This window comes from Arachis ipaensis, chromosome B05, assembly GCF_000816755.2.
Source record: "Arachis ipaensis cultivar K30076 chromosome B05, Araip1.1, whole genome shotgun sequence".
NCBI classification, from domain to species: Eukaryota; Viridiplantae; Streptophyta; class Magnoliopsida; order Fabales; family Fabaceae; genus Arachis; species Arachis ipaensis.
Window position 1 is genome coordinate 118,367,947 of NC_029789.2, and position 12,129 is coordinate 118,380,075.

The window sequence follows — 12,129 nt, forward strand, 5'->3', positions numbered from 1 at the left end:
TCAAGACATCAGATTTATAGCCCTTCCATCACCACGTGCAAGAATAGAAGGTCAAATGCTAATCGGCATACCTGACAACCAGAATAAAAAACTTGATGTGCTCGCGGGTTCATAACGGAATCATGTGACTGGCAATAGTTAAGACACCAATCAACCAATCTGAAACCTCATTGAAAGATAATCACATCAAGTTAGCTCTATTTCCTATGTTATATGATAAGACAGGAAAAATTTGGCAATGCAAGGAAACAAGAAGATCCCAAACCTTTGTAAGATGCTAGCAACCAATGCAGCTGAAACAAACTTTGCACGGGACAAATAACTAGCAAGATAAGCAACAGCACTCATCCTGCGATAAATGAAAACAACTAGCAATGTCATATACTCATATGTGAAGTCTATACAATGCTCATCTTTCACAAAATGATGTTAAAACAACAAATAATTCAATAAAAAGGAGAACAGTCAATCTTTTAAGTTCAATTAAATAATTAAATTATATAATAAGCTGCTAAGGGGCTCCATTTGATAAGCATTAGATCATTTACAGTTAAAAAATGATCAATCAAAAATAAAAAATACAAATGACGACACTATCATCAATTACGACACTTCACAATAAAGGGGCGCAAAAAATTTTAAGAGTTCATCAATTGGTGCTGACAGGCACTTGAACTTTAATTTCAAGTTTCGGCCACAATGTAAAATCAATTGTACCTAGTATTGGGGGGATTAAAATTGCTAAGAAACATATCTGTAAGAACCATGGCAAACTTCACACCACAATCTTCAGGATCCAGTGCACATGCATAGAACACCACAAACTGCAACAAAATAAAGGCATTGATAATGTATTTCACAAAGCATTACCAACTTTAAACAGCAGAGAGAGAGAGAGAGAGAGAAGCGTACCTGGGTGAACTTTGACTTGTAGGCATTCAAAATAGTCCTTTGAAATGATCTCAGTAGAACATCAAATACCTAATTAATAATTTAATGAACATATAGATGATTAGATGTTAAGTATATAATACAAAGTAATTAAAGCAACTATATGTAACGTCCAGAAAATACCTCAGACAAACGGCCACTGCTTTGACAGGACTCGAGATGCAAAAAAGTAAGCTCAATCAAGCTATCTAATTTCTCAGCAATTGTGTTTCCCTCCAAAGTTTTCCTATTTAAATATTCTGCAGCAGGCTGTAAATAAAATAAAAAACAACCACGAGGCAGCACACAAGATATATGATATTGTGAAACACACACAAGTGAAGACAAAATCTTGGACACATATTTCCATTAATAAAATGATATATAGACTGGCAACTAACATATGTTGTAAATTTGAGGAAGTACATAATGAATAAAAGTTGGAAATATATTGCTCATAGATGAGCCAATAGCCTAATAGAACCTAACTACATTCATCTTTCAAAACCTTGCAATTCACACAGAAGTTGGCTGAAAAATTAACAGTGAGCTGACTGCAGAACAAAGATTCAAATCTAATGCATGAGCATGGCATTGCCATGACAGGAAGGAGTTTCATCCATGATCTTAGGTTAATGAACTTTAAAGCTGAGGGAGTACTATAAAGGGAGAGCTCAAATGATCACTGCTAAAGGAAAAATGATGAACTGGCAAAACTCTAATTAGTATCATATCGTAACTTTTCTAAATTGTATACGGAAATGTGATTCCAAATTGTATACTACGTATTTAGCACTAACACCTGTCCACTACAAGTTTACTGCACAAAGACTTCCCTTCTTGGGAATTGTAGTTTATGGCAGAAGAGATAACTCTATGGCCGAGCTGCTTTCTTGGTCTCTTTCCTATATAAACAATCATTCTAATCACTTTCTGAATACAACTGCCAATATTTACGAGGCTCTATTTTTCTTTAAACAATATCAACACCTTTCTTAAGCAAGCAGACAGTATTGGTGCCTCTTGCCTAAAGATAGTAGTAATATAACCCTTTGTGCTTTAAAGATATGGTTGGATGAAAGGAAAATAAGAAGGAAAGAAATGTTATAAAAAGACAATTTTATCCTTGTATTATAAAATATATTGAAAAAAGAGAAAGGGTAATATTGAAAGTAGAGAAACATAATATGTTTTCCATCACTTTTCCATCCAATATTGGAGAGAAAAAATTTGGCAGGTCCCATCAACTTTTTTATCCTATTCAACTTTTCCCTTCCAATTTTTCTCTTCAACCAAACAATAGAAAATAATCATTTTCCTTCCAATTTCCTTTCCTCCCTTTTCTTTCCTTCCATTTTCTTCTCAAACAAACAAAGCCTAAGAGTTGTGTTAGACTTTGAACATTGGGTGCAGTAGAAGTTCAGAAGTTTGAATCCATTCAAAGTGACAATGCATGAAGTTACGAAGTATTTATCTCCCCGCTCCCAAATACGGGAGAAAAAACAGTGGTATATAGATTCACAAAAAATCGAAAGCAGAACATCTTTACACGTATCTCAAATCTAGAAAATATCACAATGACCAGAACAAATTTCAGTCTTCCATATTGACAGCTCAAAACATTGCAATTGAGACATGTATAGGACATATCTAGTATGGTTAAAAAATTACTTATCATGGACAACTCGATTCCAACTTGGTATATGATATACAGAGAGTTAGAGTACCTGAGTTCACCATATGAAGTTTTGCCACTTCACAAAGCCACTTAACTACACCCACAGCCTGATCAAGCCAAGCCTGAATACAATCAGCTTGACATGTTAGCCTGAAACAGGCAAACACCAGAATAAGGCTTTTCATAGTTTGATAGGGCTAATGGCTGCTTCCACAGCCTTATAAACATACATACAGGGATGCTCTGACAAAATCACCATCGAAACACCAACCTATGTCAGATTGACCACAACTTGCATTTCAGAATGATAAACTTCAATCTTCCTGTTTCCCATCACCATCCATCTTAAATCTCTTGCTAAGAAATTGCTAACAGATGTATTGAAGAGGACAAAATTTGGTGGGTAATTGTGTTTCAGGTCATCCAATAGTGAAATGATTGAATTAATCAGAAGAATATATGGCTAATTAAATTTACAGGCAGATCATTGTCCATGTTCCATGACACAACATATAAAACCAATAAAAAAGAGGCAGGAGATGAAATATCAAACTTCAGACAGAGAATTTGCAAAAAGAAGTGTCTTTCACACCTCCATATTACTCTAGCAAGCACCATTTCAGCAGCATGAACTAGCATCAATGGATGACTATGGAACTATGAGGCAATAATAACAACCTCATTCAATCTTTTCATTTCACAAAGCATAAGAGATGGAATGCAAATTATCAAAACTCTACTAGATAACGCACAAACGCACACTCTATATTATAGACAATGCATGTTAAACAGAGTAAGAGATTCCCCCTGCCGAAATCTTAATTTCATTTTTTTTTATCTAACCAATTAAGAGGAGCATCTTCTTAATTTTCAAAATTCTATTTTACAAAAAAAGAGACATCAAGATGAACCCAAAATTAAAAATTTTGGACCATACCATATTATCATCCCCATCCCCATCCGCAAATTCGGCATCCTCTAATTCCATTTCAAATATGCCTTTGGCATCTTCCTGCAAGAGGCCATCCCATCCAATTTCAACCTGAAAATAGATCAAATGAGATTAATTTAATGGTCAACTGCCCTCACTTTTCTTTTAACGAAAACTTAAAGGGTGACTTAACCAACATACATCAAGTTCTATCAACCTATCTACAATAGCAGGCAGCATCGTAACGCCAACAATTTCTCCAATTGCACCACTTTCCAGCTTTAACATGTTCTCCACGTACATGAGAATCTCCTACAAGTATCATAAGATGCAAGTTAAACTTGGACAAAATACTGCAATTATTGAATTAGTTCTTCTTACATATGTTGAAAAGCTAAATAAAAGAAATCTGATAATTAGAAATGCTCCTCAAATTAATATATTGGTTTCCTTATATTGTTTTGGCATCAAAATGCATACAACAAAAGCATGTAAATGATTACTGGAGCAACCCGACATATTTCAGAGTGCAAGAGTAAATAATGCCTCCACATTGTAAAACAAAAATGAAGCTTAGATGGATGCTAATTGCCATCAACCAAGTTGACAGTCCATCACATACAACACAAGAAATTCACAAAATGGAGCAGCAACTAGCATAAAGCAGTTGCTTAAACACTTCCGATGGCAGTGGATGGAAGTGGAATTTGAACTCACCGGTCCCTTACTGTAGATTAAGGGCATCCTCTGGACAACTATTGGAGACAGTCGCAAAGGCGCAAGAGGCACCAAAACAGCTATGGCTTCAAAAGCAGCATGCACACGAGACAGAACTTTATTCTTCTTTTCAATTCCACTCTCCTGCTTCAAACTATCCATGAGGTGATAAGGGGGAGTGAAGTTATTCACAAGCAACTCCAAAGACCAATCAATATATTTCCCATTCGAAGCAGCCTTCAAATAGGGTAAAAAAGAAAAGAAAAGTCAAACAAGCTTTATAGAACATTAAAACTCTGCAAATGGCTCCTAATAACACAGATAAAAGGGGAAAGAACAAAAAGGAAACACGTACCAAGGATACAATCAGCTCAATCAGTGCATCCATAATAGAAGTTCCATAATTCCACAGGCTCATTCTATAAACCTGGCAAAAACAATTTCAGTGAGAACAACTATATCTTTATAAATTGTCCATTTCCTTCCAACATTAACAAGTTCCACACTTCAAGCACAAGATAAACATAAACACAAGCAACAAGTCCAATGTGAAAAAGAACTTACTGCAGAAAGAAGAGATTCGTGATGAACAGAATCTATGCATGAGACTGTTCCAGAGAGTGCCTTCAAAGTTGTCTGTAACCATCATCAAATCAAATATTATCACAACATCATTGTCAGCACTATCTATTAGCACAAATAAAAAATGTATATATATAATGTCACAATCTCCACGTGCTCTAATGTAAGAACTGACCTCAAGTAGAGCAATATCATCGGGATTAAGACTCTCTTTCCGGTGCAAATAACCAACAAGCTCGTCATAATTCTCTCTATCACCCTAAGAATGAGTAAAATCCACCATTTTAATTTTCAGAAAAAAAAAAAAAAAGATTCTAGAATGATGTTTTGCTCCACGTACCAAAGTGACTGCTGAAAGTGCATCTCTAACATGACAAATTAGCTGCAAATCAGAGAATTCAGCGTTCTCCATCTCACTGAACTCTTGCTTCTCGGCTCCACTAACCCTTCCCATTGAGCCGAGTTTAAAAAAGGGACGAAATGCAAAACGCAAAACGCGATGCAAACAAAACGGAGTTCGTTGTTGTCGTTTGCAGAGAGATGAAACGACAAAAGACGGAACAGCGTATGGTGTCCACGTCTTCGTTGGCGAGGGTAAAGAACTTTGGCAGCTACTGCAGCTGCTACCTCTTCGTTAATGAGAAGGGAATGGCGGCTAAGAAGAGGCAACAGGAAAAAGGGTTCTGAGCAAGGTTCTGAAAACCGAACCGGTCATTGAACCACTCTAATTTATTGGTCCAACCGGTTCAATTGTGGTTCAACCGAAATAACCGTTTTATAATAAAATAATAAATAAAATAACTAACAGCAAGGTTCCAGATTAACTAACAAACAATTATTCAAAATTTGTTACAATAAAGAATAAAACCATAAAAAGATATACTATCTTCTACATCCAATCAAAGAAAATACCTAATATGTTATTTTCCAAAGAAAAAAATAGAAAATAAATTAGAGAAAGAGCGAGAGACTATTCCGTGCCACTGTTTCACAGTAACTTCACAACTGTTTTATTTGCAAAACAAAGTCATTCACGAACTAATACTAGAAAGAAAATGAAAGCTTTCATGGCCAACTAGATAGAATTGCTTGCATATTTAGAAAAGAGTAATCACCCAAATTTTGGTTCAAAAGAAACAATTTAGTTTTCAAAAGTATATACATTGTTCTATTCGACATATCTATAATAGAAAAGAAAAGAATAAACTACTCTACTTATTAGTTACTACCATATGTCACAAAATTTGATACCTTCTATCTACCAATATGCAACAATACAAAGGCTATGGGATCAAAGGCATACAGATCACTACGACTTAGTGAGGAATATGAAAGAATATATCCACACATCAACAAACAAAATTACTAACATCAACAAACAAAATTTCGATATCCAATTTAAAAAAGAAAATAAAAAGTTCTATCTACCAATATGCAACAACACAAAGGCTATGGGATCAAAGGCATACAGATTACTACGACTTAGTGAGGAATATGAAAGAATATATCCACACATCAACAAACAAAATTACTAGCATCAACAAACAAAATTTCGATATCCAATTTAAAAAAGAAACTAAAAAGTTAATTCCTAAAGCGGGTCACAAGATTTACATCCTTAATCATCACAGGGCCAACCTCAGAGAGAAGGTCCAAGCATGGTGCTAGAATCTCTTTGGAAGCAGGGATTTAGCCATACTAAACCAATAGGAGCAGTTTTAACATGGCAGGTTTAACATGGCAGGAGCAGTTTTAACATGGCAGGTTTTTATCTTCCACTCAATGAACAATTGATTAAATCAACAACAGCAAAACACAATATAACAATCAAAAGGTAAAGAACAACACCAAAACAATAATTTATCAAATTAACAAGTTAATAAGATCAATTAAAACTGAAAATCAAAATAACAAGAACAATTAAAATTTTAAACTCCAGCAAACCAACAACAAAATAAGAACTAGAAAACATACTAATCATGAACAATTAAAACAATAACTGGAATAATTAATACAAGAAAGAACAAGAAGAAGGAAAAAAAATCACCCTAGGATGGAGCAGTTCTGAAATTCAAGCAGAACAGGGAAGGGAGGAGCTTTAAAACGCGACGGAAATGGTTGAACGGAAGCTGAACAATGGTTGAACGGTGGCTGAAAGGCGGTGGAGCAGAGGCTCGAACACGCGGCGTAGAGGACCGAACAGAGGGCTAAGCAGCTCGAACAAGGGTTGGCCAAAAAGGGGAGAACAAGGGTTGGCCAAAAAACAGAGGCAGAAGCTTGGCCAAAAAGGAGGTGGACGCGCGGTGAACAAGGGCGACGTTGCGCCGAAGCTGTAGCAATGCGGATGGCGGCGGTGGCTGGACTTTGAGGAACGGCGATGAGAGAGGGCTGCTTCGGGGCTTCCTCCAAGCTGCGATCGAGTTCTCTTCTCTGCGTTCTTCAGTGTGTTCGTTCAGAGGCCAGAAAGAGGGAAGTGAGGGAGTGAGGGAGCTCGATGAGAGGAAGGAGGAGAGTGGCTGAGTGAGACTCTGAGAGAGGAGAGGCCAAGAGGGTGCTGCGCATCTTGGTCAATGGTTAGGGTCCTCTAACCAACGGCGCCATTTTGTGCAAATTTCAGAAAACCGGTCGGGTCCCGGTTCGATTCGATCGACTGGTTCCCGACCGGTTCAACGGTCCAACGACAGTTTTTGAATTTTCTGGTTTTGATATATGACGGATTCGTTTCTTATACTGGTTTATTCAACCGGTTCAACCGGCCAGTTCGAACTGGTTTTCAGAACCTTGGTTCTGAGGTAGGGGTGGCAATATGTACCCAACCCCATCCGCAGCAGGAAAGGTAGAGTGCGGGTAGGATTTTCATGCGGATTGGGTAGAGCGTGGGTTGAGCCTCAACCCAACCCGCACTCTATATATGTATTTGTTATATAATTATATAAAAATATATTTGAAGTGGATGTTGAACCAAAATATGTATTTGTTATATAATTATATAAAAATATATTTGAAGTGGATGTTGAACCAAAAACCTCTCACTAAATGTAAAAGATCCTTAGTTACTAAAAGAAAATCATTAATTTATAATTTAATATTTTTTTTACATAAAAATCAGTTCTATTTGCAGGGACTAGAACTGAGACTGGGGGATAAGAACTCAGTATTATATTTGTTGAGTTAGAGACTGGCACTTAAATTTGTCTTTATCTCCAAAATTTCAGTATTTCAGTACCTCCAAAAAGTAGGGACACTGGAGACTGACATTTTTAAAGACAGAGACAGAAGCTTTAATAATATTTTGTACCCAAAATACCCCCATTCTAATTAATTAATTTCAACTTTACCTTCTTCAAATCAGATTAGGGCTTCAGTCTTAGCAGCCGTCACTCCATCTTCACATTTGTTCTTCGAAGACTTGGTTGCAGCCTCTGCATCACCAGTGTCAGGACAGCCACCTCGTCGCTGCCGTCGTAACCACCGCTAGGTAAGTGAGTCGCCGTCGAAGTTCGTCTTCCTAGGCCGCGTGTTCTCCTGTCCTCATTTTCTCCTTCACAGGACAACGTTCGAGGAACCTAGTTGCAGAGTCTCCCCTATTGCTGTCGAGTTCAACCACCTTCTTGTCGCCGTCATAGCTTCTATAACCTAGGTTAGTTGTAGCCAAATTTTTTTACTAATTTCGTTCAATTTTTTTATGTGACCTAGCTTCTGTGGATTTGGTTCTTTGTTCTAATATATAGATGCATAGATAGAATCTTTTTTTTTTTTTGCTCTTTTCAATGCGATTTGGTTCTTTGTTCTAATATATAGATACATAGATAGCTTCTGTAGATTCGGTTCTAATTCTCATATCTTGTTTCATCAATTGCGTTTGTGCTGTGCTTCTTATGAAATTTTTTTGTCATGATTGGTTTTTTTGGAATTCATGTTTATGCAGCTTTTGATTTTGAACTTTTGATGCTCTTTTTTGCATAATTTACGTCTGTTTAATGTGAAATTATGTAATTTTTTTGTAAATGTATGATTGTTGTAGCTATAACCAGCTTACTCAGTGATTTCTGAAATCCTATGGATGAAAAATTTATTAGCTTAGTTATAGTTTAAGAGTAGTGGCACTCTAGTAATATACTATTATATTCAACTATAGCTAATCAAATTTTATATAACTGGACCAATCACTTTATTTGAAATTGGGTTGCACATTGTTAGGGGGAACGTGTTAATCAGCATCAGTTTTGCAAATTTAACATATTTCAGGAGTTGACTAAATTGCTGTTATCTTTACTAAACCCCTCTCTTATCAAATGAAGTAGAATTTTTATTTTAGCTTAAAGGGTAAAAGATAAGAGAGTCTTGAGTGTATTGAATCTTCGAAATTAGTTATTTATTAAGTTCATTTGAATTATTTAATATGCACAAGTCTAATTAACTTTTCTCTTTTTAGTTGGTTGACTTGTTAAGACCTTGTTAGTTATTATAACTCCAACTAATTTTTCAGAATCTAATCCGTTAATTTATTGGGGACTTGCTAATTAGTATTACTAACTAAATTTTACACACCTTAGTTGGTCAACTGGTTGCAATGAGACTTTGCAGTTTAGATCAATGAATTCTAAGCCTTTTAACGTTTTGTTGGTTAACTTCTTAGAATAGATAATCTCAATGACATTAATATAGTTTGTATGATAATCATGGATGATTCGAAGTAATAATTCTTAACACAACTCTTTCGATCTAAACCACAACATCTTTTAGAACGAAGACTTTGATTTGCTTAAAATACGTGAAAAAGTCATTTTCAGTATATGAAATGAGAGAGGAAAATCGATATTTTTATTTTTATTGTGTTTCTATTGTATTTCCTCTTTTGATTTCCAATTGAAGCTAAATTAAAATTGAGAAGTAAATAGAGTTAATTGTCTTTTAGTTCCAGTTTCTTGATCTTGTCTTTTAGATTTATTTGAATGTTTATGCGTTTTTTACTGTAATGACTTTGCTAGTGAGACATGGAGCGATCGGAAATTATTAAGCCATGCGTGTGTTTTTATGAAAAGATGAGATCCAAGCATGAAGATTTGATATTTTTCTTTGTGCTTACGCTATTTGTTTACTTTAGGGATAGTAGTGGCCAACTGTCGTTAGGCGGAAGAATGAATAGTAGAACTAGATGTGAGGCTTTAGAGCGTATTGTTGGTGAGGGTGATAGGAATTATATTTGGAAGTTGAGAATGAACACAAATGCCTTTGCTAATTTGTATGAGTTGCTCCAAGTTCAAGGAGGACTTAAAGAGGATGGTCATGTAAGCCTGCCGGAGCAGGTTGCAACTTTCTTAATTATAAGGCGCATCACAAGAAAAATCGTAGCCTGCAGGTTAGATTTTGTAGGTCCGGAGAGACAGTTAGTAAGTATTTTAATAAAGTTTTAAAGGCTGTAATACGTATTCAAAGCATTTTGTTTGCCAAGGCTATACCAGTTGAAGAGGATTGTCTTGACCCCACATGGAGAAGGTTTAAGGTAGAGCTTACTCAATGTTGTGTTAGTGATAGTAACTACCATTAATTTGTAACTGTAGTTGTGGCATTATTAAATGGAGAAATAAAAACTAAATACCAGAATTAACGTGTGTTTTTTTAGATATGTTTGTTAAATTCGGTTTAAATTTTCACAGGCACATCCAACCAAGTTCTACAGTCCTGGCAAGCCGTTTCCTCTGTTTTACCGGCTGGAGGGTATATTTGGCAGGGATAGAACCACGGGAGCAGCAGCAGTTAGTGGCTTGGATGCGGAGAGGATGGCTGACCATATCCAGCAATCTTCCGCTGACCAAAGAAAGAATGCCTAACTAATTGCTGATGTCATTGTTGGTGTGAACGAGAAGTTTAAGGGCAGTGAGAAGCTTACATAGTTGGGTTCGGTGATGATGAGGTGGTGAGGACAATTTTGAAGTTTGCTGAGAGTCCGAATATGTATGCACACTTCTGGGGCTTGTCAGATTCACAGATGATTGGCCTTGTGTGTTCCATTACTATTGATTGACACTTGTTATGTGGATTTGACTTAGGAAATTAAGTTTTTCACTATAGGGTTTTAGTATTTTGTGAGATGGTTATATTTAAGATGATTTAACGCACAAACTTATATTTGGTATATATTTGGATGGATATTTTGGTATTGCCTTTATTTTGGTCTGTATTGAATAAGTTTTGGTGGCTTAGTACAATCTTTTTGGTATTGCAATATTGCCTTTATTTTGGTCACTTTTGAGTATGTATTGTTGGCTAGGTACAATATTTTTTGTCACGATCATGTTAATGAAATTTCTAATAATTCTCTGTCATCATCTATCCCATTTTGAACTTGGGATAATAAAAAAGAATAACCAAATACCAAGTGAAAGAATTATTTGTCTTTTGTAATGACACGGGATGGTACAATAGAATAGAACTCCGAAAATGTAGGGTAGCAAAGATGACTTTGTGCAAGAAAGACTTTGGCAGCATGTCTGGAGAAAAGGCTTCTTGAATATGCTTTAGCACCAAAAACGGAAAACTTGTTTCCGACGAGAGCAGCAACGGAAGGATCTCGTGCGAGCAAGGGATGATAGAAAGAGATTGTGTGACCCAAGTGGCGGCGACGGCAGCGGCGGAAGAAGCAAAGGTAGCAGCCACGGAGAGAAGAAGTAGCTCGTGCGATGAGAGAGGAAGAAGCTCGTGTTTCATTTGTGAATGGAGCTCGAAATAGAGTTTGAATAGGGGGCTGCCACGGAGAGAGAGGGCGGTAGGTTAGGTTTAATTCAATATTTTCGATGGAATATTTTAAATTACAGACAGATAATTAAACGCAGCATTTTTGTTCATCTAATTACAGACGGATTTTTCGTCGGTAACCATTTTTCACGAAAAAATTAATTTTCCAACAGAATTATTGACGTATTATCTTTTCCGTATGTAATTTATGCTAATTCATTTTTTTGTTTTCGACCAAAAATCCCTCGCAAATTCTGTCTGTATTTCTGTGGGATACAATTTGTCGAAATATCCGTCTATAATAATTAGTTTTCTAGTAGTGAGAGGTTGATGGGAATAAATAAAACAGAGGAAGAGTGAGATAACCATTTCAATTCTCTTATCATTTTTTTCTATTTATTTATCGTGCATTAACTTCATGCTTCTCATCTTTAAAATATATTCCCATACAAAAAACGAAATTTAAATATATTTCAAATTTTTATATACTCCCACACGACAACAAACAAAATTTGAAATATAATTATATTTAAATTATATTTTAAATTTTTAT

General features: G+C 35.8%; 1 protein-coding gene and 1 long non-coding RNA gene across 3 annotated transcripts in view; one reads left to right on the forward strand and one right to left on the reverse strand.

The window, feature by feature from the left end:
- LOC107643899 (RNA polymerase I-specific transcription initiation factor RRN3) overlaps nt 1-7,409 on the reverse strand; it is a 9,091-nt gene extending 1,682 nt beyond the window's left edge. Inside the window, exons 1-13 of one of the 2 annotated variants that reach the window (XM_016347650.2) lie at nt 6,886-7,409; nt 5,179-5,493; nt 5,014-5,097; nt 4,821-4,892; nt 4,612-4,683; nt 4,257-4,493; nt 3,741-3,851; nt 3,546-3,650; nt 1,075-1,200; nt 913-981; nt 718-824; nt 266-349; nt 72-159 (exon numbers count right to left, since the gene is read on the reverse strand). In XM_016347650.2, the coding sequence (XP_016203136.1) occupies nt 72-159; nt 266-349; nt 718-824; nt 913-981; nt 1,075-1,200; nt 3,546-3,650; nt 3,741-3,851; nt 4,257-4,493; nt 4,612-4,683; nt 4,821-4,892; nt 5,014-5,097; nt 5,179-5,292 (1,269 nt within the window). In that variant the 5' untranslated portion in view covers nt 5,293-5,493; nt 6,886-7,409. Of the gene's footprint in view, nt 1-71; nt 160-265; nt 350-717; nt 825-912; nt 982-1,074; nt 1,201-3,545; nt 3,651-3,740; nt 3,852-4,256; nt 4,494-4,611; nt 4,684-4,820; nt 4,893-5,013; nt 5,098-5,178; nt 5,534-6,885 lie in introns of both variants that reach the window. The other variant, XM_016347649.2, reaches the window with a different exon arrangement.
- On the forward strand, nt 8,209-11,064 carry LOC110272277. The gene is made up of 2 exons (XR_002363425.1): nt 8,209-8,478; nt 10,499-11,064. It is a non-coding gene; the product is annotated as an uncharacterized LOC110272277 (long non-coding RNA).